This window comes from Euphorbia lathyris, chromosome 8, assembly GCF_963576675.1.
Source record: "Euphorbia lathyris chromosome 8, ddEupLath1.1, whole genome shotgun sequence".
Lineage (NCBI taxonomy): Eukaryota > Viridiplantae > Streptophyta > Magnoliopsida > Malpighiales > Euphorbiaceae > Euphorbia > Euphorbia lathyris.
This window is the reverse complement of record NC_088917.1, coordinates 25,170,249-25,192,237: the sequence shown is the minus strand read 5'-3', so window position 1 is coordinate 25,192,237 and position 21,989 is coordinate 25,170,249. Positions and strand designations below refer to the sequence as shown.

General features: G+C 32.4%; 1 protein-coding gene across 1 annotated transcript; it reads left to right on the top strand.

Annotated features, from left to right (window-relative positions):
• Positions 1-17,606: 17,606 nt before the first annotated feature.
• Positions 17,607-18,596, top strand: LOC136202091 (small ribosomal subunit protein eS30z/eS30y/eS30x). Its single transcript, XM_065992562.1, has 2 exons — positions 17,607-17,825; positions 18,380-18,596. Exons 1-2 carry the CDS (start codon positions 17,684-17,686, stop codon positions 18,424-18,426), a joined length of 189 nt encoding a protein of 62 aa, XP_065848634.1. The 5' UTR covers positions 17,607-17,683; the 3' UTR covers positions 18,427-18,596.
• Positions 18,597-21,989: the final 3,393 nt, after the last annotated feature.

The following is a 21,989-nucleotide window of genomic DNA, read 5'->3' as shown; positions in this document are numbered from 1 at the left end:
TAACCCATGATGATGAAGAACGGGTGTCAGGCAGAGTTCAGAAGTCTCCACTGAGGATTGCTTTGAAAGGTATACTGGAGTTTCTCTATAACTCTTGTTCTAATTAAATTAATTTGTTATACTTAGTTAAATGTAAAGCTTTAATATATTATGGATGTTAAATTTCATTTAAAAATGTTTACTTCAATGTTCGTTTGTCTTTCTACCCTTTTTAGGGTCATAAGAGCGATCCTGCACACAGTAGACCTCGTGGATTGGCTTGAGACCCTGAATCCTCTTCCTAGCCTTTTTGTTTTATTCGCAGAATCGCAGAAAAGATAGGTTTTGGCCCAGAAAAGATGTCGAATCGTAGAAACGGAAATAAGCCAAGAGCGCTCGATTAGTGAGCTATTACGCACTCTTTCAAGGGTGGTTGCTTCTAGGCAAACCTTATGGCTGTCTCTGCACCCCTACCTCCTTTATCATTGAGCGGTCTCCGTCTTCCACCTCCTCTCCCAAGCAGATCACAAACCCACAAGCCAGGTTTGCCTTTCCTGCTCAGCTACCTTCCTGGCTTGATCCCATGCTAGAAGAGAAGTCTCGATCTATACAAAACACGTTGGGGTTTTTTCTTTCTTTCAGTTTCATTGATATACGTTTGCCTCATTGTCCACCTTTCATCTTCTCTGTTCGGCAGTTCAGTGGTTCGTTCGGTTGTTGTTCGTCGTGGCTCCGCCATTTGTATGGTTGGTATTCGTCTTAGCCGCTCCGATAGGGGTGGCAACGGTGCGGGGCGGGGACGGTTATGCAATTACCACTCCGTCTCCAAATGTTTACGGAACGGTTTCGGGGAATCCCCATTAAGTGATTCGGGGATTTTTTTCATCCCCATCCCCTCCCCATACGGTTTCGGTACGGTTTCGGGGAATCCCCATGCCCAATAAATTAATAGTACTATTTGTAATCGACAATTAAAATAAACCTAATTTAAATAAACTAATTATATTCCGTTGAAATTAGCTAGTTCTCAAAACAAAATAAACTCAATTAAAATTAATAATACCTCTAGCAGAATTTAAATCACAAATCTATCTGAGCTAGAAGAATTTAAAATATAAAATGGTAAACCTAATAATACTCTGTGTAAAGTCTAATATGAGTTAGAAGAATTTAAATCACAAATCTGAGTTAGAAGAATCTAAACAATCACAAATCATAAACATAAAATTTGATATGAGTTAGAAGAATCCAATGTATGATCAAGTAAAGTTTAATATATATATATATATATTATAAAAGTCCGTGTATATATTCTGTCATCCTGTTACTAATTTATATGATACATTGGTATAAAAATAATAGTTAGAAATTAAAATTAATAATTTTATTCGGGGATCCTTACGGGAATTTACACGGTAACGGGGCGGTAATCCCCACGGGGAGGATATAGCAATCCCCATCCCCATCCCCATTTAGATTTCGGGGAAAAAAATTTCCCCATCCCCGTCCCCGTCCCCATCCCCAATTTTTATGATTTTTCCCCATCCCCGTCGGTTCGGATACCCACGGTTTTCGGATAATCCCCTCCCCATTGCCACCCCTACGCTCCGACCTTCGTTAAGGTAAGACCTGTTTTTTAATTTTGGTTTTATTTAGTTTTTATTTGATTTATATTTTCCGTCTGCTTTATACTGTCTCTTTTTGTGATAAGTACATATCTGTTTGGGAAAGACGATTTCCGGTGACCGAAATACGGAAGATGGCGGTGAAGCTCCCGGAAGGGTAAAAAAAATAAGAAAGGAAAAATAAGATTTAAAGTTAGCTTAACTTTATTATTGCTTATTAGTTTTTCTTAGTTTTTTTTTAATCTTTTTGATATTGTGTTATGAGCTTTTTTTTTTTATTTTCTTAAGACCTGTAACACTAAAATAAACTAGTGAAAGAAATTATCCCAAGCACCGTGCAAGGTTATGAGTGAGACTTGAATCAAGGGTAATCATAAAATAATTTACAAAATATAAACTTGCATGATTTATTGAGAAGATTATAACAAATATAAATAATTAGAATAACTATAAATGGTTAGTACACACTGAATGTAAATAATAATAATAATGTTAGTAAGATAATGTTAGTGTAGTATATATATCAGAAATTTAAAATATAATAAATAAATAACAAATATTTAAATGATCGGAGAGCTAATAAATTTTTATTTAGAACTTACAGAATCAGTTCATATTAAAAGCAAAATGCATGCTCTTAATCATTGTTTCTATAAGTTACGAATAAAAATCTTTAGTCCAAAGCTTTAGAGACTAAATTGAGAAAGATGTATTTGTATTAAACTTGGTAGAGAGTACAAGATCTCAGAGATCCCTTTAGAATCCAACCATTACACAAATCTCCTCTTAAATTATGTCTAAAATATGCTCTCCCTAAATTTTTAGCCCTAAAACCCCCCATTTTGAAAAATTGCCCCCCCCCCCTCCCCCCTCAAATGAGCAAAAACCTCTCTTTATAACTTGGTTTCAGCATTGATGTATTTGTTCCTAATATAGACCTATTTTCAATAATGTCTTTGTCTTTTCTGCTTTGAGATTGAAGTTTTTACTTCCCAATGAGGTTTTTGTATCTTCTGTCTTGAGAGTAGGTTTTCTCTTAGATAGAGAACCATGATGCTGCCCAATTTTGGATTTGCCTCCAAAGTTGAAATTTGAAATTTGGATTCTTGCTTTGAGTTATTTTCAGAATTTCATTTTAGGTGAAGCTTGATTAGAGCTAGGTTAGGAACTTTGAGACTTAATCCTATGTTTATCTGTAAAACAAATGATGTAAATTGATTATTTTTTTTTGAAAGAATACACACAAAAAAATACAAAATTTATTTCTTCATAAGAGCATCCTATTTTATTTTTGTTTTATTATTTCTTAATAGTCAAATTTATTTTCTGAATATTAATTCATTATAACTAATTGGTTCCAAGAATAAATTATGCTTTAAATATGACTTATGTAAAAGATTATCTTTGATAGCTTATCTTTTAACAAAAATCATATTAAAACTATATCCATTTCTTGAACATAATTTTAAATAAATGGATTAAATTCAAAATATTAACTTAACTACTTAAATAAAATTGAGCTTAACTAGCAATTATAATTTGAAATATAACAATTTCAAAATTATATTAAGAAAATAACACAATATATGTCCCAAATATAATTTATAGCAAGATGGGAGATACATTTGTTCCAAAGGATTATACCTTGAATGTGATTTGGTAATTATATTGAAATATAACAAATTGGTATACAAAAGCCTCATCTCTTGGATAAATGATACGTGAGAATGATTTTTTTTTTTTAAGGCCGGTTCATCACCAACTGATACTAACCAATATTTTCAGAATCGGACCGGACATCGAACCAGATTTATATTTGGGTCAAGGGTCACTTGGTTCAACCAAATGACTCGAAATAGTCGAACCGGATGACGTAATAAATAATTAAATAAATAATATTTGTTAATTATATATATGACTAATTATATAAAAATAATCTAAAAACCTTAGCAAAAAAAATTCATTCTCTGATGTGCTGCACACTTCAACAATAACATCAACATCAACTAAAGCATTAAGATTCCAACCTATAAACAATTTAGTTCACTTAGTTCATATATTCTTCTAGCAAAAAATCAAGTCCTGCCAAAGTTGATTTCCTTGTGATTAATTAAGATGTAAAATAAAGTAAATCATAGAACATAAATTAACTAAGTCCAATGAACATGGAAACAAAACCATAAAAATTTAAAATCTAAAGCATTAAGATTGAAGCATCAAGATTGAAGCATCAAATTCATAAAAATTAAAGCAGAGACAACCGAAATATTGAAGCAGCAAAAAGAGAGTGAGAAAACAGAGTAGAAGCAGTGTTGAACCAAGAACTAAGCAGACAAAAACACCACTGTCAAAGTAAAATGGAAGCAGAACAAAAGTGAAGAAAAACCCAGGAAGAACGAATTCGACCTGCAGTAGATTAGGGAAAATCGATTGGGCAGTAGATTAGTGATACGTCGAATCTGCAGAGAAATTTGGGGTTTCCATTCTATGTTTTTGAAGGCCGTGATAGATTAGGGATTTGAACGAAGGTGTTCTTTCTTTGGAAGAAGGCTGCGCAAATGGTTTATTTTTTTTCTTCGAATGTTGTAGTACATTAGGTTTTTGGAATTAGAACAATTTATTTTTAATTAGGTTTTGTCCTGTTTTTTTTATATATAATTAAAAAACCGGAGTCAATCTGGTTTCTAGTCCGATCGCTGGTTCCCGGATTGACATCGGTTTTAAACGGACTGTTACAAATTCATAAACCCACACACACCCAAACCGGAGAGCAATTCGGTTCCCGGTCCGGTTTGGTTCTAACAACATTGATACTAACAAAAAGCTGCTAGCAAAGACAAACACACATTGCAATCCAAAAAGTGTTGGAGCCAAGCCTCAAGAAGTTGCTAGCAAACTGCAGTGCACTCCCCAAAAAGTGTTGGAACAGAAAGAACTCCTGAAATATGTCATAATTAGAACACAACTTAATAGTAAAACCAAGAATAAAATTTCATGTGATACAAAGAGTTATATTAATAGTCAAAATCTTGTATTGATAAATAATATGAAAAGAATTTTTCAAATCTATAAGATATGTTTACATATACAAAATTGAAATTCAGAAATAAGAAAAAATAACAAAGAAAATATTTGCTGTCACTTGACATCTATTAGATTACTTTAGCCTTAACCATCGATTTGTGAAACCGTTTGCTGCTACTTACCAGCTGAATATGTTTTTGCTTCAATGCAAAATACCTGGCTTTAAGACGTTCATATTTGTTCTCAAGTTTGTCATAAGAGACATTGTTGTTTTCCTCAGTAGAAACAACAACATTATGTCCACCCACAGAATTTGGTGAACCCTCTTGCACTGAAGGCATGCTAAGCACATTATGAAAGGCTTTTAACTCAGTTAATTCTTTGTAGTTGAAATAGATAATCTCAAAATAATAAACGACCTTCAGAAAGTGAAGTGCTTCTATTGCAGCATTAACAATAGCTTGCCCACAATTGTTGTTGATATGGCCAACAAAGTGACGTTCACCCACAATTCCATGTTGGTCAGGACATATAAAAATAATATGACATTGAAAAGGGCCAACCACAGAATCATTGAGAATTTTTTTTGTATGCGACCCTATGCAGAGGCGGAACAAGAGGTCCGCCAACACAAAATCCATATTTAACGGCACAAAGAGCATCTGCAAACATACAAAACACTATGTTAGTAACATAATAATAAGAATGCAAAAAAGAATGCAAATAATGCAAGTTAAGGAAATGTAATAGATAAAACAGATCAATTGAAATAATCTCCAAATGACATTTTTTTCACCAAAAGAGCAAAAAAAGAGTTTGACTTGAAGAGACAAAGTATAAAAAGGACAGCAAAAGGAAAGAAAAGAAGAATGTGTAGAAATGGTAAAAACAATGATAGACTTAGAATTAATTGATTAGATGAGGATTAACACTCACACAAGCTACAATTGTTGACTTAGAATTAATTGATAAGAGCATTTATGATTTAACACTCACACAAGCTACAATTTATTATGAGGATTAGTAGATTGAAATCAATAAATGCCAGATTTGATAGGTTTATATCTAATCAATTAATTCTAAATCATTATTGTTTCTACTCCAAATTACAATAAAAACACATTGAAAAAACATATGCAATTAATAGAAAAGCTAAATGAAAAAACTGTTATTATTATTATGAATGGTGTCTAGAGACTAAAAAAAGAATACATAAAATGCAAGATAAAGGAATGTAACGGATAAAACATTTGAAAATATGATCAATTAAAATAGTTTTGCAAACTACATTTTTTCACCAAAAAAACTTGACTTAAAAGAGGAAAAAATATAAAAATGGACAACTAAAGGAAAGAAAAGAAGAATATGCAAAAATGATAAGAAAGACTTGCTATTTATAGTATAAAAAAGAGAACATTTATAATTATAGACTCAATCAAGTTAAACTTTATTATGAGGATTGGTAGGTTAAAATTAATAAATGTTAATCCATGCATGTATCTAAAAAAGATATGCAATCAATGAAAGAGCTAATTCAACCTTATCAACTCTATCATTATTAATTTCAATCTAATAATCCTCATAATAAATATTTGAAGGTGCCAGAGTGCTAAGTCATCATTGTTACAAAAAAAAAAAAAAAACAATGCAACATATATATATATATATATATATATATATATATATATATATATATATATATATATATATATATGTATAGTCCACAACTAGTATAACATGTTCTCTTAACTTTAATTAAATAGATTAGGTAGATCAGATATTATAAATTAGAAACCATGACACAGTTTTCCGATGGTCAGTTATATCAATATAGTTGTATATTGAATTCAAGGAGTTAATTGCAGAAAAAAAATATAGAAGATTAAAGAGAACCATATTCTAATAATTACAGCAAATACATCCTAAATTAGCTAAATTGATATCTAAATAAAAATTACAGAACCATATAAATCTCATAGCATATTCCAGTAATGATAACATCATAAATTTATATATCAATCAACTATCACTACAAAAAAAGAGGCTTTTAATGAGAAGAAAAATTATCATTAAAAGTCCAAATATTCTCATGAAAGAGTTTTTAATGAGAATTATTACTCTCATGGCTCCCTTCATTACAGGGGTCCCTTACTAAAAGTAATTATGAGAATAAAATACAGTCTCATTATCACCATATATAATGAGATTAATCGTCCTCATTAGAATTTTTTATAATAATAAAAACTCTTCTCATTAAATTGTTTATAATAATTAGAAATATTCTCATTAATATTTTATATAATGATTAAAAATCTTTTCATTAAATCTTTTATAATGATTCAAAAACCCCTCATTAAAGATTTTATCATGATAAAAAAAATATTTACATTATATAATAATATTCTGCTTATTAATTATAAGAATACAATTCAACAATAGATTATAAAACAAAATTCCATTTCAATTCACTAAGAAGAAAGAGCAAATGCATTACATCAGCAACACAATAGCTTGGATTTACATATTGGTAAACAATCAGCATCAACATCCTATATAAAAGCTCTAACCGGATGCCTGACTCGTACAAACATGGCATAGCCAAACATTCCAACCGTTGTAGGACAAACAACAACCTAGACAATGCAAGCCCTGTAATAATATACCTAATTAGTAGTACCAAAAAAAATAAAAAAAAAATGTGTTCTAATTAAAAGATGATAGGGCCAATATATAAACATGTTCCAACTGAACATAATGCAAATAGGCAAATTAGTATTTTAAGCACCATGATTACCTCAATTTGGTACAATCAAATATAGCACCTCTTTTGTTAACACGATCGATAGAGAATTTTTCAATTGTTAATCACTCAAAAAGGTTCGGGTCACTTCAATATGGGAATATCTATAAGACAATGGGCGAGTGAAAAAATTTACCAGGAACCTAGAAGTGCCAGATAGTTCACCATTCCCTGAGGCAAATACCCCATCTCCCTGAACTGTTAAAGAATAATTACTGAATAGTGGAACAACGGTGTTTGCTAATAGTCGAGTAATTATACTTAGAAATTATCTATACCAAAGATAAGCAACAGAACAGAGAATTACCTGACGAACTGAAGTTGCACCATGTCGTTTTGACAATTACTCCGATCTGGAGCAAGAATTAAGGAAAAGTTTGCAAAGGAAGGCATAGAGAATCCAAGAGCCTGTGCGAAAATCATATAACGGAAAGTAAGTTGAGTTCTCGGTAAAGGTTGAAAGGTAGAGTACATATCTGTTTCTCGTTTAGAAGTGTACTTGATCATACCTTGTATATCAGTGATTGCCTTAGAGTATTTGGTAAATGTAGATAGTTTAATATTAATGTATTATTTGTAATAGCAGAAGGAATTAGACCAATTAGTGAAGTGGAAATAGCCATCATACCCTATTAAGTTGACTTGTTAAAAAATAATACTAATAATAAAAAAGTGTGGATGGTGCAGGGTTGCAGAGAAATGGGAAAAGTTGCAGATTGAGTTGGAGGAAACTGTCCTCGCTCTTCATGCCTTGTTAGGCAACAAGTAAGCATCCATCATTCAAAACCCTCATACATCCCCTAATCCTTATACTAACCAGAAAATTCAACTTTTGTCTTATAATAGTTTCAAAACGTAGTGAAATGGAATTTTGAACAATTTAAACAAATTTAAGAGGCTAATAATGATAGATCATTTTAATCAAGTTACTAACAAATAGGACGTTTTGAAAGTAATACACTACCAATCAATTGATGCGGTTTGTACACTCTTATTCTTAACATCAATCATCTCTCAATGAAGTGACATGCATCCCTCTTTTGATAGGGTGAGTACATTACTCCATGGATATGATAGAAAGTCTCGTACTATACTTGGTCAAATAATGTACAAATTGTCCCCTCGAATGTCTCATTAGTTCTATAAAGTTGTTTTAAATGATATGATTAACTTTTTAAATTCGAGTGGGAGTAAGTTGGAAGTTTAAACAAATTAAAGTAAGTTCAATAGATAAAAAAAATCATTGTAAACAAGCCTTTGAGTGAATAGATGAGGTGTGATGTATTCAAGCAGTAACTTATAAATTGGTGTGGAGCAGGTGGTCTCAAATAGCACAGCAATTGCCAGGAAGAACAAATAATGATATAAAGAACTACTGGCATTCCTATCCCAAGAAAAAGACACTCAAATCTCAAAACATTACATCTTCTTCTCCCAATTCCCCTGTAAATTCAACAGTGCAAAGTCCAACTACTTATGATTCAGTGACAAGCATTAATGAAAAACCAGCAAGCAATAATAGCTCAGATCATGAATATGATTCTCGGAATCAAGCCAGAAGGGACACTAATTATTATATTTTGCCTAAAGTGATGTTTTCAGAGTGGCTTTCCATTGGAACATATATACGAGATAACATGGTTTTGAGACAAAACGAAATTGCCACTATCCATAGCCCACAAACAAACAATAACACTTCAAAGGAAGTAAGCAAGACGAATACTGACTCGACTTGTAGAACTTTAGCTTGAGAGCTTTACAGGAACCATAATTACCTTATCACATGTAACAAACTTAGTAACAAACATAAACTTAGTAACAAACATTTCAATGCTAGTTAATCTATAATCTATACCGAACTCAAAGAACACCGAACTGGACAGTAACTTGTGTCAATAGTTAAAAAATGGAAGTTTATTGAACAGAACATATGATTGAATTGGATGAGGAAATACCTTTCCATTGAAAAAGTCAAAAAATGACCATCAACTACTTGGCCCTGTTCTGTAATCACTTCTCCACAAATGAATCCCCAAAAGCACCCATTAAAGAGAGGAACTTGACTGATATATGGCTCATATAACTTCTGTGAGATCTGGGAGCATAGAAGAGAACAAAAAAGAACACAGTGAAGTTATACAGATTTTCAATTGAAGAAGTCAAACTTCTAGCATGTCAAGATCATATGCTGCCAGCATGTCAAGAGAGAGGTCATAGCATAAGTACGAGAGAAATAAGGAAAAACATATACCGAAATTCATGAATAGCAAAATGAAGCAGAAATTGAGAGAGATGCCAATAAGAGACTCTACAATCTTCTTATTCTATACCAATTACATCAGGGCAGCAGAGGAGAAATATGATTTACCTAAACCCAAGGATGACCTGCAGAAGGACAATATATGACAGTTATGGTAAATAGTATATCCCGATTAGGTACACAAGCAACAACTTTCTTTTGCAAGGAAGGAAGCGAAAACTGGACGAAGTTTATACATGAAATATCTAAAACCAAACAGGTGCAAATGGGTATAATAACCAGAACAACAGCTTTGTAAACCCAATTTAAACAGGTGCAAATGGGTTCAAGTCCCTTAGCCACTGCTGCGGACACAAAGGTTTATCCAGGTACAGTGGACCAGAGCTCCCCTCACTGACCAGGAGGCAAGGCCTCTCCCGTTTCAGGATCAGCAATCGTGGCTTCCATATCAGACACTTATGAGCCACTAATGGAAGTCTCCTGGATTCCATCCTGAAAGAACTTCCAGGGACAAAAAGCAGATCAATAATCAGAAGAAGCTATTGTTGGATCAAACTTTCTCATTGAGCTTCGTAAATGCACATATTTTGAGAAAATTATTTTCTTGGCGGCGAATTGCTTGAAAAATAGCAGAAGCGTAGAAACTACATAAACCTGTCACTTCTTGTTCTGATGTCAAGCCATCACCACTGAATCAATGTTTTAAGAAGAAAAACATATAAAAATGCCGTTCACATACTAAACGTGATATTAGTTGGTAATCACAAAGCAAGGCTTCTGAATCTATTAAGTAAAAGTTAAAACAGTTACTTTAAGGCTGAACCCACAATGCATAACTTCAATTTATCTCCACAACCAACCACTGACATTGAGAGATCCAATATTTAACATAAATAACAAGAAAATACATATCTATTAGGATGTTAGATAAATTAATTATCCTACCTCCGCTTCTCTTTGTTCTGCTGACCCAGATTGCGAAGGTCTGTGTCTGAAGTATGCTGATGAACAGCTGACAACAACATCTTTCTTGCAAACTGCTCAATACTGTTCGCTGCGTAGTTCAGCTGATAAAGTTTGTTTGCCACCTGTCCAGAAAAGAGTAAAATTGACGGATCATTGGCACATGAGATAGAGTAATGAATTTTCCTCCAAAAATGTGGAAGAAAATGAATTAACTTCCATATAAAATGGCAAGCAAACAGCTTAGTAAGTCACATGATACCATGTCAGCCAATGGTTTTTGCTCGAATGACATCTTGATAATGAACAAAACACTTCCATCAAAATAGAAACAGAAGTAAAAATTTAAAATTAATATGACATGCAGTCCATCCTCAAACTAAATTACATGTCCTTGAGCCTCCAGCCCTTTATGTTGCTTTTACTTATTTGTGTATGAGGAAAATGAAGGTGTGGAGAGGAGAAATTGGTTTTATGATTTTAGAAGGGGAAGGAAAAGGGTCAATTGAATGATCTGCCTCATTCAGTTGCAATTGAAACCAACTTATTTCTATATGTCATTTATATCAAGTCTTTACTTTGCACCAGCCAATTAAAATCGCAGCAAATTTTGTACCCTCAAATGTAAAATGTAATAAGATTTGAAATCAACACAAAACAGGACTATGGAATTTTCTGGTAAAATGTGAAGGAATTAAAACAACATAAATTCACAAATCCCTTCTCTTTCATTATTTAACATCTCTAAACCTCCATCAGAACAAACCCACCCTTACTCTCTGTTCTCTCCCGTCTAATCTATATTTTTCCAAAAAACTAAAAGCATATGACATTTCAATTCATTATTTAATCTTCACAATATAAGAATATCAAATTAATATGCTAAATTGCTAATGATTCCTTTAGGCATTGACATTGAACGAAAAAATGAAAAGAAATAAAAAACCAACATTAATTGAAACAAACCCAAACGATTTTTCTTCCTTAGCAATAATTCTTCTAATTGATTCTCCAAAGTTAACTAAAATAAATCATCAAAACATTTAAAATGGAAAACTACATTTCTCTAAGCAATCAATTAAATTTAATTCCACAGACCTTTCACTTTCTAATCCGTGCGCTTTTTCGACATTCTCGTCCATCCTATCATCGGCCACTACTAGAGGAAGTGGATTTCGAATTCTCTGTTGGAACTTAGTTGAAGGAGCAGTGTTTATTTGTTGCGCAAATGATGATATCGTTGGAAAGAGGGGCGGAAGAATCATCAGTGAATAGGCTCTATGATTGCCTCTGCGGTGGAGGTTTTGCTTATCGGACATATTTGGAGGCGATGAGAGATAAAATGCGAGGAAATGAAAAAGGAAAGGAAGTAAGGGTAGGGTTTTGGAAAGAAAAGGAGAATATACAATCTCCTTAAGTTTTGTGATTTTTGCCCAAATATTTTGGGGGGAAATTATTTTGGAGTGTTGAAATGGTTTAGTGAATGGCGCTTAATATTTGGGAACTAAAATCAGGTAATATAATTTTACTTTTTTTATTTTTTAAATTTAAATTTAATTTTTATGATATTATTTATTCTCACTATAATTATTGAAAATGTTTTTAATGAAAATATTTTATATTCTCATTAAGTATTTCTCATACAATGAGGATATTTCTAAAAGAAAATCTGAAAATTAAAATATTTGGTTATTAATATTTAATGAGATTATTTCCTTTCATTATATATGTTTTTTTATAAGAATTTTTTTAGTATCATTATTTTCTTCTCATTATAACTTAATTTTCTTGTAGTGTATGATTACAATTTCAGATATATAAGAAACAATTATGTGCAACTTTCATATTTTGGAAATTAGAAGTTACATACCTGAATTTAAATCTCCGAAGGAATAGTCGTGGATGATTTATTCCAAATTCAGAAAAAGCAAGGTCCAAAAGCCATGATTATTTATAAGAGACATGGTATTGCACTGTTCCTCAATGGATTCTATGGAGCATAGTACGATAAATTAGTTAATATTATAATTGGTAAGTAGTAGTTAAAATTGATAGTATCAGTGATGTAAAGAAAAGTAAACAACAAAGAGAATGAACCTTTAAGACATGACAACAAAAGGTTTAATTAGATATTATGACCCATAAAAAAAAGAATACTTTGAAAGTAAAACGTAAATATAACATTGTACAACCATATTTCTCCTACTGCTAATGGCTAGAATGTCTAAAAAAATTATCCACAATCCAGCACAAGCATATGGAGACAACTTTAATAATAATAATATAGAACCTTTTCTAATAGTCATGTTATTGAAAAAAAAGGATTTAGCACCGTTGAAGAAGATACCATAAAAGTGACATACACAAAAATAGCAAATGATATTTATAAGAAGGTTTTAACTACAACATAGCAGGAAGGCACACCAAGGAGAGAACTATTTTTCGTCGCATCTAAAATAATCGATACATATGAGCAAAGACTTATGAAATGGGAACAAAAAAAACTTGAACCATGAATAAAATTATCTGACAAACATACTGGAAAAAAGAACGAAATGCTAACTGATACACTATGAGTAAAAACCAATAACTTTCAATATCCAATTATTCTCATACATGCTAAACATAATTGGTGTAGTTTGTGTAATTATAGCAGCTGTAATTTCATTGTATATATGTTAATTCTCTTGTTGCCAAGGTCCATGAATTTGGAGAAATTCCTTATATGAAGTTTTTAAGACCTCACTATTTAGCTTTACACTATTTTCAGTTCAGAATGAATAATGAATGTGATGAACCCCCAGATAAACAATAAAAGTAAAAAATGAACAATAAAAGTGGCATGTAAACAAAAAAAAATATTGACCGCAAACTATAATTGATTGAGTTACAGATTTTCTTCTAGTTAACCTCAAAGCCATGCTCCATAAAGTAATGATCTACCTAAGATCCAACATGGAAGCTATTTCCATGGCTGCTCTAAAATTAATTTACCAGCTCAACAAACTATTGATATATAAGAGCAGTCATAGCTTTTGGTTCATTAATTGCAAACTGCCTAAATAACATAACAATACAAACACATTATTTTAAATCCCTAACTCTCATCTGCTGGGGAGATGAAAAATCAAGTAAAATATTTCTCTCATAGCTACGAGTGGTCTGATTTTATGAGATTCTTTTATGCAAAGAGACAAAGAAAATAGGCTATGTGAATATAGAACAATTGATGCACAACTGAAACAATCATTGTAATGTATATTTGAAAATATAGTCATTCATTTGTCATGCATTAATTCCAAATAAACCATAAAAGAATGTTAGAAAAACAAACAAAAATATTTTAGAAATACAAACGTTGGACAATAAAACATCTAATAATTTGAAAACCAAATATATTAAAAAAAATAAAGGAAAATATAACTAAAAATAGGAACCATCATTTTTTGCTTGTAGAACACCAAAACCAACATAAGGACTCCACATGCCCTATCAGTACAAAGTTCAAACAGTGGAATAAGGACAAATGTGCTAAAATATTTTAGATGTAAAAAATCGCTAATAAAAAGAGCAGACTCATATTAACACAAACAACTCATTAATAAACAAATAACTCTGAAATCTGCTAGAAACTTAGAACAAAATTAACCTATCTTAAAATTAATTGACTAATAAATACAACGCTCTAAACTGATTCATTATTTCCAAGTAGTTATGTATTATGATAATTAAGCAAACGTGTCACATGAACATGAGACCTGAGAATATCGCCTACATGTAAAATCTTCATAACAATAGGAAAACTATAGACTAAAGATTGCCTAGATGATGTATGCAGTTTCAACTTACAAAAGAGCTAATAATTGAATAGACCAGAGATAATAATAATAAGGCATAAAAAGGATCGATCTCATTGCACGTGTCTCATGTTCTTATTTTCAATTTTTGATGCATATTATCATGAGGGTTAGCAAAGAGGTTGAAGACCAACAAACACGAAATTTTAAAATTCATTTTCAAGGAACACCTTTGCACAACCTAAATAACTAATAAACAAACAAATTTTTTTTATTCAAGAGGCTGGTTCAACTGGATCCATCTATTTTAACAATTAACAACACAAAATTCTTCTTTGATCTAACACTTCTATTATCGTACGGGGCAATCGAAATAAATTGCAAACAATAAAAAAATTACAACTCATATCAAACTCATCAAAATCAGAAGTTAAGAAGGCAATGGATGAAAGATTATACCTCGTGATGCACTTTCTTCACGAACCTTTTGCTCCAACCAGCTTTCGAACTCACTCACATAAGAAAATTTAAAAATCAGTACAAAAGAAAGAAATGGAATGATAACAAAGAAAATCTCAATTAAAAAATGGAGGCTAGAAATGAGAAATACTATATGAGAAGTGAACAGGGAATTGGCGTGTCCCTTGATGACAAGTAGAGAAAGAGCCTTTGCCTGAAAAAAATAACAAATACATGAAAGACTAATAAAAAAAAGCAAAGACATAATTCTAATTTAAAGAGTCAAAACTCAAAATAATTAGAAATCTAATTTTAAGAGTCAAAACTCAAAACTTCCCATCTAATTTTGAATTAGACCAATCTTATTATTCTTGGCAACATTCTGTAGATGCCCAACCTTGATAGAGTAGGTCTAGGAGAACTGGGCGAATACTGAGCTCATTATCAGCTCACCCCCAAATTTTACCTCCAGGAAGCTACAGATTCGGGGTTAAGGGGGCTTTGAATTTTTTTTAGTAAAACTTGAGTTGAAGTTTTAAAATGTAGCAGACAACGTAATAAAATCCAAAAAATACTTACACATAAGTATATGGTATGTGAGTTTCTTATTAAAAAAGCATAAAAAATAACAAATGAAAATGTTATACTGCATAATCATACATTTATACTGCACAATCATGTTATATAGTTGTCAATATTATGAAATATTAAAACATGCAACAAAAAAATAGGCATACAAAATGATTAAAAGAAAAAGTAAGATCTAGGAGAGCAAAAATTGTATAACTCCAAAGCTAAATTACATCTTTAAAAGTGCACAAATTTAAAGAGGGAAATAGAATTGAAAAGCTACATACCTGCAAAAATTGTAAAATAATGAATGCGATTAAAGATCCAAGAACTGATAGAGTTTGGTTGCTGAAACGAAAAAATGTATTAATCGTTGGTTTGCAGGTTGGTTAGTCCAAATTCATGGATCTACAGTGAAAGAATGAGCTTACAGGGCAACAACCCAAATGATAAATTCTAAGCATTTGAAACATCTAATTCAGTTCAAGTTGAAAACCCTAGAATCTGCAACTGATGTGAAGATCAATCACTACAAATATCAATATTATAAAGAACAAAAGAAAAGGGAAGGAAACAAATCGAAAAGCAATAGAATTAGAAAAACGGAGAAAGTAAAAAAAACTCACCGGAGGCAAATGAACTCATCATATCCAAGCCTGAAACATGATTAAGGAGAACAAAAAACAACCATAAACTACAGATCATGTATAAAAAAAGAACAGATCTTAAGATGCAAACAAACCAAATCACAAAACAAAAAAGATAGGAAAGTAAAAGATTAGTTTCCCGACATAGCCAAATTTCATTGAGGATAACGAAAAACACCAAATTGGAAAGAATAAGAAATTGAAATAAGAGATGAATAGAAGATGAGGCTGATAGAGAAGAATAATAAGGCGGTAGTCCGAAATAAGGAGGGGAATCTAAAATTTCAAGTAAATAGCTCAAATTTACCTCCGCGTCATCCGTTTGAAACCAGACACCTAACCATACAAAATCATCAAATGTGAAGATCAATCACTACAAAGAGCAGTATTATAAAGAACAAAAGAAAAGAGAAGGAAACAAATCGAAAAGTAATAAAATCAGAAAAACGGAGAGAGTAAAAGAAACTCACCGGAGGCAAATGAACTCATCATATCCGAGCCTAAAAATGATGAAGGAGAACGAAAAACAACTGTAAACTACAAATCACGTATAAAAAAAGGATAGATCTTAAGATGCGAATAAAACCAAATCACAAAATCATTAAACAAAAAAGACAGGAAAGTAAAGATTAGTTACTTGACGGAGCCAAATTCCATTGAGGATAATGAAAAACACCAAATTAGAAAGAAAAATAAATTGAAATAAGAGATGGATTGAAGAGGAGGCTAATAGAAAAAAAGAATAATAAGATGGTAGTCCCAAATGAGGAAGGGAATCGAACGATAGAAGTAACCCTAAAGCAGCCGATGAAAATTACCAAAGTGGACATTAAAGGGATGACATCGTATTATTATGTCCATGGGAAGTACACAAATGAACATTGTAATTATTCTTGGACTCTATAAATAGGTGGGTAAAATAGGAAGACATTGACAAAAAACACTGTGTTGAATCAATTGGAATTGCACTGTCCCTCAAGAGATTCATCTTTATATAAGAATATAAATATCGGGTGAGCATTCTAAAGAGGTAGCATCAAAATCACCAATATTCTTCGAACCCCTCTCTAACAAGCTATTTCTCCTTTTCAAGTCACTTAGAGGATACTAAAAGGAAATACATATTGTCGGACATAAAGTGGTTTCATAAATTTGCTTAATTTAGTATTTAAAAGAAAAAAAATTAAGTATTAATGTTTTTCCTTTAAGTTAAAAATCTTATTTATTTTGATAAATTAAAATATATACCTCAAAATATAAGCTAGACATTAAGAATAAAGTCTTATTTTTTTAAACTAGATTTATATACTTGAAATATTTTTATATGTCATTTTTTGAATAAAAAAAATAAAATTATTTTTGTAACATTCATGGAGCACCAATGGGCTTTTTACCCAATGGTCTGCAGAAGCCCAATGTTTATTATTAATGAAGTCGGCCCACCACTCCACTAGCTCTATATATTAGATGTCAAACCCTAACCCTAAATTTTGCATTCTGTACCTTCTTCTCCATTACCGCTGTTCGTGTAGAGCTTGGGAGCGACAGACACCGCCGCCATGGGTAAAGTTCACGGATCTCTGGCTCGTGCTGGTAAGGTGAGAGGGCAAACTCCCAAAGTGGCTAAGCAAGATAAGAAGAAGAAGCCACGCGGCCGCGCACACAAGAGGATGCAATACAACCGCCGTTTTGTCACAGCAGGTAATGCCCTTTATTCTGATTGATTGCTAGTTTTAGATCCATAACTTAGTTTCATTAGGAGCGAATCAGTTTTTATATTTTCGATTTTTCTGTTACCGATTAGCAAAGGAAATTTGATTCCTGATCCTCTAATTGGATTGTGCCTCTAGACTTCTATATTATAACCAAACAGTACTATATGGTGTAGTCAATCTTCAGCCTTTGGAATGAAGTTAGCGGTTTCTTCTCCGATTGTTACACATTTGTTGAAGTAGGAATAAACGAATCTTACTTAACGGCTGAGGAGGATAATAGACTTTTGTTGGTTTATTTTGGATTTCTCTCTAGTTTTTTCTGATGTAAATCGGAGCTGAGCATAATTTGGATAGTGATGTAAAAATGGGATTGCGCAATGTTTTTCTAATTTTGAATGCTTTGCGTCCAGGTTTTAATTTGAGTTTTGAAAAGTTGCTCATATATGAAATAGAATTTTTGCATTCTTTGAGTGATTTGATTTATAAATAACTTTTGGACAGTTGTTTGATTGTATTCTTTCTCTTGTTTGTGATATGCAGTTGTGGGATTTGGCAAGAAGAGAGGACCCAACTCCTCTGAGAAGTAAACTGTGACAGAATGATAAGTTGTTAGTTAGTTTAGGCGAAGGATTATGTTTTGTGTTTGAATGTTTGAAGAATTCTCATACTATGTCGAGTTTTTATTATATTAAGCCTCAAAACTATTTGTGATGATTCTCATTTTTGTTATTTAGAATTATTCAACTTTTTCCCTTAATTTGTTTTTGTCATGTGTTCCAACTAATACTTCAATGTTTTGCTTGCGTAATGGATTGGCTTTAATCGAATCTCTAACCTTCCTATAAAGGCAAGTTGTACACAAATGTGTTCATGTTTTTCTTTAGGCTTTATCATATTTTGCATCGGAAGATTCGTCTATACATAAAAACATAACATGATTGTTTCTTATTGCATACTTTAGGTAAAGTATTGTGAACATTTAGTTCTTCTAAGGAAGAAAATGTCATTATTACCTCTGATTGTGGCTACTTCACTAATTCAAGAATTTGATCTTTGATCTGGGATATTGATAATTGATTTGATCCTAACTAGCACTATCAGAAAGATTGAAAATTCGATACCAAACTATACCAATGTTCAAATCTACAGATCTATCTGCTTCTGTGGTTCATGGTTGCTATTATTACCTTTCATGCATAGCACATTTAAATGATATTTACAAGTTTGGATTTGCTTATATTCATCAGTCATCATGCATGTTTCCCTATAATGTCTTGGATTCTATCCCATACTCCAGAGGAAAACTAGTAGCTAATGGTGCACCATATGTAAGTGCTTCTTCGGTTACTCTGTTTTCATACATGAGATGCTTCCTCGTTGGGGCGAAAGGACTGCATGCAATGTCCCAACGAAGTACCGATTGAGGAAAAATCTTCTGCTCCCATCAGGCACAGCGGGTATGCTTCTCTAATATTATCTTCAACCAGCATATTGGCAGCAACGCTTTAAGTCACTGGGGAAAAGGGTTCCAAGAAGCATTGTAACATGGACATTGTGTCCACAAGCGTGCATTTTTCCTGTAACTCAAACTTTTCTTTGCTAAACATGGCCAATAATTAGTAATTGAACCTAGAGACTACGTTGACAAACAAATATATTTCATTAGAAAGAACTAAAAATGAAAAATGAAAGAACAAATTTGCTAGAGCATTTATATCTTCTCTTAAATGGGGGTTGTCCGATCCTAACATAGCCAACATCAGTTGCTTACTATTATAGACATTTTGGTTTTATTAAATTTGTAATTACGCTTTTTGTATTGGTGTTAACAACTTTCTTTTTCTTTTTCTCTTCACTCTACATTCTCCACCGTGACTAACAATGGCACTGCCGCTGTCATGGCCAGGAATGCCTATTGTTGGAGTTTAAATTATTAAAGTTGCATGACATAAGCTTGTTAAGACCTATTCGGCTAGATCCCTATCTTTCATAGGAGATCTGAATTCCGACTTCATAATCTAAAACGAGAGAAAGTGCTAAGCTCATAGCGATCAAATTGTTGCTCTTCAACATCCCGTTTCCGATGAAGACTTGGTTGAAGCTTTTCTTGATGGTCACGAGCCAACCCATAGGTCGTTTATTCGTGCTTTTGAAGCACGTTTGAGATCTATTTTCATTTTACGATTTATTGTCTTACTACTTAGTGAGAAACGACAATTAGCTTGGAAAAATGTTACTACCAGTTTTGCCCCTTCTATTAATTGTTCTACTTGGAGTCTTGGTTGACATCGAGAAGGAAATTTTGGCCAATAGTTCACCCGCCCGTAGGCTACATCATCTTCTCCTTTTGATATCAGTTCCTTAACCTGCCATAATTGGAAAGATATACGACACATAGCCTGACAATGCCTTTATCCAAAGTTCAATTGTAACACTCGTAACCATATACGTCATTCCTCTAACCTTGATCCCACTTCAAGCTCCGCCATCTAACTATTGATTTGGGAAATCTCTATGTTCGTTCTGAGTATGATGGTCGGAGGAGGTTATTATACGTAATGACGATTCTATTCCTATTTCTCAAATTGGTCAATCTCAATTTCCAGTATCTCAGTCTTCATTCAAGTTTATTGATGTTCTTCGTGTTCCACAAACAACCAATAATATTTTGTTTATGTCTTCTTTAACTTGCTCTAATTCTATCTCCATTAAATTTTTCGCTAATTTCTTTGTTTTGAGGGATTTGAAGACAAAAAAGGAGATTCACTGAAGAAAGAATAACAATGGCCTCGTATATTTTGTCGCTTACATCGACATTCCCTCACCATGTTAACCTTTAACGTTTCTGTCCATTATGGCATGCTAGTTTTGAGCATGCTAATTTCCTTAATGTTAAAAGAACTCTTTCTATGAATAATATTGCATTTGATAAGAAAAATAAAATTTCAACTTTATATGATTCTTATTGCATTAGCAAGGCTCATCGTTTATCGTATCCCAAGTTCAAGTTTTCAGCTAATGGTGAATTGGATTTAGTTTATTATGATGTATGCACCTATTGCTTCAATTGATAACTATCATACTACATTCTGTTTTATGATCATTATAACAAGTTTTTATAGTTGTATTTTGTTCGATTTAAGTCTGAAGTGTTGAGTGTATTCATAAAATTTCAAACCTTTACAGAAAAATATTTTGGTCAATCAATAAAGTCCTTTCAAGACGATTAGGGAAGCGAATACCAAGCTTTAACTTCTTATTTAATTACCAACAATATTGATCAACAAGTCTCTTGCTTGTACACTCCCGAAAAAATAGGTGTGCCGAGCGTAAACATCTACATGTTAAAATAGGAGTGCCCCTTCTTCATCATTTGCATCTTCCGACTAAATTTTAGATTTATAACTTTGGTTGCCTTATATATATTATATTCTTAATCATTTGCTTGTTCCATTACGGAATGTTCTCCATATGAAAGATTGTTTGATGCTAAATCCGATCATAATTTATTAGGTATATATTTTTTTCTTATGTTATTTTTGATGGGAAAAACGGACTAACAAGGGTAACAACAATAATGCGGAATTAACCTTCGTTATTAATCCTTCCCGACTTGAATGAATCTATGAGGAAACTAATTAGTAGAGCAACAACCAAACACAAATGAAGCAACAACGATAGTAAAATGGCAGCCACACAAACACAAAGAACAAGCACGATTTTTACGTGGAAAACCCCCTCAATGCAAGGAGTAAAAACCACGGGGATCGTAGTCCTCTTAAACCTTCCACTATATCAAATAATAATGGGCAATACACAAGTTTATCCCTAGATAACACTAGAGGCATACACAATCAACATACAATCTTGGAATTTTCCCTCAAGAAGTATGGAATCAATCACAACACAAAAGAAAAGAAGAACCTCAAAGAAGTCACAAATCTGTCTACGATCAGCCCCTGGTACGAATTGGTCTTCCAAACCTCCGAACGACGATCGCTCCAGTGAAAATAAGCGATCAGGTGTTAGGAAGCTCCTGTCCAAATTCCACGACGATCCAACGGTTCAATCTCCAGCTATGGGCAATTTCGTGTGGCTGGGCGAAATGGAAGAAGAATGGATTTTCACTTTCCCCTTTCTTTTGTGGTGG

Coding starts and splice junctions, on each gene's coding strand:
- LOC136202091 (XM_065992562.1), top strand. CDS start 17,684: ATGGGTAAAGTTCACGGATCTCTGGCTCGTGCTGGTAAGGTGAGAGGG. Junction 17,826..18,379: donor CCGCCGTTTTGTCACAGCAG/GTAATGCCCTTT, acceptor TGTGATATGCAG/TTGTGGGATTTGGCAAGAAG.